The sequence below is a fragment of the Olea europaea genome, unplaced genomic scaffold, assembly GCF_002742605.1.
Source record: "Olea europaea var. sylvestris unplaced genomic scaffold, O_europaea_v1 scaffold520, whole genome shotgun sequence".
NCBI classification, from domain to species: Eukaryota; Viridiplantae; Streptophyta; class Magnoliopsida; order Lamiales; family Oleaceae; genus Olea; species Olea europaea.
In genome coordinates this window covers 58,397-64,649 of record NW_019263520.1, presented here as the reverse complement: position 1 = coordinate 64,649, position 6,253 = coordinate 58,397, and the positions used below count along the sequence as shown (strand labels likewise).

General features: G+C 36.7%; 1 protein-coding gene across 1 annotated transcript; it reads right to left on the bottom strand.

Moving 5' to 3' along the window:
• Positions 1-3,685: 3,685 nt before the first annotated feature.
• On the bottom strand, positions 3,686-4,669 carry LOC111388697 (protein ENHANCED DISEASE RESISTANCE 2-like). Its single transcript, XM_023013473.1, has one exon. The coding sequence runs from the start codon at positions 4,595-4,597 to the stop codon at positions 3,737-3,739; it is 861 nt and encodes a 286-aa protein (XP_022869241.1). The 5' UTR covers positions 4,598-4,669; the 3' UTR covers positions 3,686-3,736.
• Between the last annotated feature and the right edge of the window lie 1,584 nt (positions 4,670-6,253).

The window sequence follows — 6,253 nt, the reverse complement described above, 5'->3', positions numbered from 1 at the left end:
TTCATGTGAACTATGGTTCACTTTAGTTTCTTAATAAAGGACATCAACTAAATGCCACGTGCAATTCTATAACTGGACAATCTACTAAATTTCTCTGGTTTAAAAGGATTTATATAATGCAATATATGAATATTTTATTCATACATAAATTTATTGTGGATGCTGTGTATACAGTTTCTCTTGATTTATTCTTTTTAACTTCTCCAGCAATCCAACTGTTTATTTGTCTTGGTTTTATCCATCCATATGTTTATATGGAATGTGGACGGATTGAATGGTGTACTTTGATGTATAAATGCCACTTGCAATTCTTGCAGGAGATGAATACACTCTATCGATTTTGGTCTTATTTCTTAAGGAACATATTTATTCCTTCCATGTATAACGAGTTTCGGACTCTGGCTCTTGAAGATGCTGCTGCTAATTATAATTATGGGATAGAGTGTCTATTCAGGTTCTATAGGTAAGCTTCATGCATTGTTTGCTTGTCCATGTTTCTTTATACTTAGCACCACGTTTCTCTTGTATGCATTTTTCACTCTCTTTTGTGAATGTTCTTTTAGATGTACATCTTGCAGTGAAGTTGATTATATGGGGGGTGTCAGAAATGTGCTCCCTCATAACGAGCTTAGTTTCTGGTCATAATGTTGGCAAGATACAAAAAAGAATAAATAGGAAACAACCAATGCAGAAAAAACCATGTCACATTACATACATAAGTGAAGATAAGCATTTTATGTTTTTCAACCCAACATTCATTGAAATGGTTAAATGAGCTCTGGATTGCAAATAAACAGAAAGATCAAACAGTTAGGGAAGTGGACAAATATATTTATTTAAATTGTCTCTAACATACCAACTCACCCCACACCGTGCAAGTAAAATTCATTCTTTCATCAAAGATGAAAGGCATCTTCTTAATTAAGATTCATATTCCCAGTACATCGATTTCAGATGGAATCTTCTTCCGAAACTCGTTTTCCTTTCCTCATCTTTATGTTTAGGGAAATCTCCAAGTCTTTCTCGTCCGTTAGCTTAGCAAGCGAATTCAACATATGCGACAAATCGTCTACATGCTTAGCATCATTTGTAGTGCCACTTGGTTCTCCGTCGTCATGGAATATACATTTTTCACCGGACTTCTTTTTACACCATTTGAAGTACTTGCAGCCGCTTGTACAACAATGAAAAAGAAAACCTTTATGTTCATTGTTCTTCTCCACCTCCATCCATTTGACAAACCCCGCACCACATTATGGGCATCTTATCTTTTTGGGGCATTCCGACATCATATATCCCGACGTTCTACAACAATGGCAAATTCCCTTATTCTTGCCCGCCATTGAAATTTTCTGGTTCAACCACGTAAAAGAATCACATTAACCACAGTAACATAACACAATTCATTATTACTAACACACATACAATGCTCTGTGCACAAGGACTGGGGTGAAAAATTATGAACTTAAAGTAGCAGATCTGTTAAACAACTATTTTTACTCTTGTACCTGGAAAGTATATAAATACTAGTATAGTTGAATACACATATAAAGAAACAATTTTGGAGTGAAAATATAATAATCTAGTTGACACAAATTGCAATGAGCAAATCAGAAACAAAAATAATTTGTAATGATCCAATTGGCAAAAATTAAAGTGCAATGACGCAACTACCCATCCATTTATAATGATTTAGTTACATATGAAGAAATATATGTAATTACTTGTTACTGATTTTCTCTTACTTTTTTGAATGAACATATAGCTATTCAACAGAGCCCATCTGTTTTCTCTAACTTTTTTGATACAAACTGAGCAAAATAAAATTAGATATGGACATTAAAATAAAATCAACCCACAAATTATCAGTAAAGATTATATTATGTGCATAATATATTTTAGCACAAAATGCCACGGTTCATAAAAAGTTACAGTTAAAGAAAGCCCAAAAAGTCAGAAACCTAAAAATAGAGCAACACTAGCATATATAAGAAATTTTGTTAGCAAAAGAAGACTGAGATGCGGATGAACGAACTGAGGAACAAAGATTTCAAACTCAGAGATTTAGGGCAATATGATAAAAAAATGTTAGAGAAGTAGATAACTTATTAAGAATGAAGTTTTTCCATTTGTATCCAAGACCATGTAAAATTACAGAGCACATTGGCCACTAATGATACAAACTCCCCCTCTAATTGCAAAAGCTCCTAAATCAAACAAATCTGAACCACAAGACTCCCATAAAAAATTCCTGGAAGGGGGCACCTGGTCCTAACTCCAAAAGGTCAATAACAATTGGAAGTATTAAATGATAAAAATGTACAGTTTCACCCATCTTCATTCACACATACAAAGACTCAATATATAACACGAAATCACCACATATTCTCACTTACAGAAAATGATAAAACGAGTCTATTGTATACCAAATCCAATTTTCAGAGGAAGAAGCAGGAATACGTCAAAAAAATTTCATAGGAAGAAGTAGGAATACGTAAAAAAATTTGCTAATTTATTTGTACTTATGTCACCTTCTTTGTACTTACCCAACATGAATGAGGTAGTTCAGTGCTTGTCTACCGCCAACGGAAGGGTTGTAACAGTGGTCGTCCTGGTTATTTGGCAGTCGGACGCGGTCAGTCGCCTCGGAATCGGTCGTAGCTAGAGGGTATAGATCTTAACGAGAACGTGGGCGAACAACTCGCGGAATGCTGCTGCTGTTTTGCCGGCCGGAGTTAAGGTCGACGGTCGCCTGGAACTTTCGAGAGGGAGCTTCGCAAGGCAGGCGGTGGAGAGGTTAGGGGTTAGGTTTTGAGTCGGGTCTCGAAGATATACGAATAACCCGATTTTTGCTTCTTTCAAATTTAACTTAATTTTTTTTTTTTAACCATTTTCTAGCTCAGCACTGTGAACCAAGCTGTGAAAGAAGCTGTGCGTGTAGCACGGTTGTATCAATCAATCAATCAATCCCTTTTTGCCAATCGAAACTCACAAACATACAGCAAGATGCAAACAAAAAAAACAGATCATTGCTAAAAAAGAACAATGCCACAAACATCTCTCTGCCAAGCCAATAAAAAAGAGATTGAAAAATGGACGGGTGGTAGCGGGTGTATCCCATTTTTTTGAAAGCCATGGGAACTAAACCTCCCAAAAGTCAATCGAGGTGTGAAAAGCTCCTTCAGGCCGAAGGAAGAGCAACCTTTGAACGCAAAGGTATCACGGAACTTGACTGCAAGATTCATCTATCAGAGAAGGATGAAAATCGACCTAAGAGCTCGCATCAACAAAGAGGTTTGACACTTCAATGTCAATTCTTTACACTTGGGGGCTATAGTAAGTTTCAAGGATTGAGTTATTCACTTATCAAAACGGTACGTGATCTAGATCGAGAACTTTGAGTCTTCAATACAAGTGCCTAACTTAAAATTTCATGAAGTTGAACAAAGTGAGAGACACACAGAGAGACTTGGATGGTGCATCGTAAAAGACTAATTGTGCGACTTTAGTTAAAAGTTGAGAATGAACTTCGTCCATTTTAAAGATTGGTTCGAAAAATAGGTTGGACGACAACCGTACTACCTACATTCTTAAACATTATAATTATACTCGAACTTTTAATCTGCACATCAAAACAGAAAATTTACCAAAATAATTAAAAAAATATTCCACATTGCCACCAAATTTTTCATTGATTGAAAAATAAAAATAAAAAGAAATATTAAAAATAAACCCACTATTCATCTTCATTTTCACTTTCATCTTCGCAGGGCAAAACTTTACTTGACGGTGTGGAGTTATCAACAAATGTTGCAGAATTCATCTCCATTTGACAAATTCTGACAGCCCCAAACAATTTCTCCGGCAATTCTTCCTCCGACTGGGCCTCCACCAAGAAACCCATGTCGATTGTCACCGCCGCAACGTAACCCAAAGCCAGGCGCAAAATCGCGGTGGCGATTGCTGAGCTACCAATATCAACATCTATTTCAAGATAATTAGGCCCTTTATGGTAATAACAATTCAGTGCTTTACCTAATAGGCATGCAGAGTAATTTCCAACTGCAGTTTTCACGATCCATGGCCCCTTGACAATTTTGTTCACGATCTTGAACCTACTGTTGCGAAAAGCATCCGACCCATGAATGAATTGATACAATAGTGAATTAGAGAGAATGGATTCGTCAATTTTGCTTGAAAAGTAAAACACCGCACTGTAATGGTCCCGGCCGGGGACTTGAAGATATATCGCAATAATAAAAATCTTGGAGGATTTTTCAGGGCATTTCGTATTTTTCAAAGCGGCCACAATACGATTATCGGGCCTGGCGAGGACATGATCAAGCTTACAATTGGATCGGAGCCAGTCGACTCCGGCAGGATTCAGCAGGTAATCACCAGCTGGTGTTTTGGTTTTCTTTGTGAAGTATTTTGGACCACGAAGGGAAAATACTTCGCCGGGTGGAGAAGCCCAGCCGTTCGAACCGGTGTGAAGGTCCACATGTTTTAGAGTTCCGCCGTTGATCGCCTCTTCTCTCCAATCTTCTACAGTGGCGGTGGTATTACGATGATGGTTGCGGCAATCTGTTGGGCACATTTTGGAAGCTCCGTCGTTATGGAAAGTGGGTGTGTGAGAACTGTGAAGTGGTTATGGGGTTTATCAAGATGAGATTGGTATATTCATAATTTTAACCTTGGGTTACTGGAAAATGGTAATTTGCACGAAACGTCTCTATCTTTCAAGTTTATTGTGAAAAACGTTTTCATCTTTTATTTTTTGCCCATATTTTCATCTTTCATTACGGTGAAGGTCCTTTTCGTCATTTTTTCCAATAAAATGACAATTTTACCCCTGATTCAAATAAAACAAAAAATCGATAAATAACTAATTGCAATCATAGTCCTAAAATTTTCAAAATATTACAGTTTAGTCCTAAATTCTCCTCCACCATCACTTTCACAACCCAAACACCTTCCAGCCACCATATCCGTAGGACTCCACCACCACTAACCTTACATCACTCTCCCCTACCTCGAATCCACCCGAACTCGTCGAAAAATCAAGCCAAAGTCTCCCATTTGGACAACAAAATCAAGCTAATTTCGGTAAAATCAAGCCAAAATCTCCAATTCCGACGAAACCCATGACATGCCCAACATTCTAGGAATTATACACATCAAGGCGCCCTTTACATGGTAATTAATCATCCATAAACACATGGAATCAAAACCAGCAGGCTTGTCTTCGAACACAGAGATTATGCAACTTTCAGACGAATTTCCAGGTGACAGTGGTGGGACCCATGATCGCGGACCACCACTACAAGCACATACTCTTCACGGCGCATCCAATGAACATATGGGTCGTCCCCAATTTGGCCTGGAAATGACAGTTTATGGGTTTTCTTCCAATGAACAACCTACTCGTGTGAAAAAGGTTTTCTTCCTTCAATTCATGGCTCAAATGTGATTTAATACACAAATCAACATGGGAGAAATCAAATTCAAGGTAAAAAAGCATTGGGTAATAGCTCAATTGCAGAAATTACAGCACTTGTTTGCCGAATTTTGGAGTCAAATGATGTTCTTCATAAACCTATAACTGTCGAATTTTAGAGATTTTGGCTTGATTTTTTCGACAAATTCAGGTGGGTTTGAGGTAGGGGAGAGTGAGGCAAGGCTGGTGGTGGTAGAGTCCGACGGGTATGGTGGCCGAAAGGTGTTTGGGTTGTAAAAGTGGTGGTAGAGGAGAATTTAGTACTAAGATGTAATGTTTTTAAAAATTTAGGAATGCGATTGCAATTAGTTATTTATTGATTTTTTTTTTTGTTTTATTTGAATTGGAGGTAAAATTTTCATTCTATTGGAAAAAAGAACGAAAAGGAGCTTCTTCACAATGAAAGGTGGAAATAGGAATAAAAATGTCAAAAAATGAAAGGTGTGAACGTTTTTCACAATAAAGTTGAAAAGTAAGGATATTTTGTGCCAATTACTCGTCTTGAAAACAACCAAAAAGCCACTCTTATTGCGTTGACAGCTAAAGGTCTACTGAGGCTTTTAAATGACAACCATAGTTTAGGTGGCAATAATTAACTTGAACTTATTTACAAATATTTTTTTAATTATATTAGTGTTTTTGATAGGAAATAAATTAAATCTTTATTTAAAATTTATAAATATGTGGTTGAGATTTTTGGATACCTTAAAATTTATGATTAAAATTAATTATTAATCTTAATTAATATTAAATTCA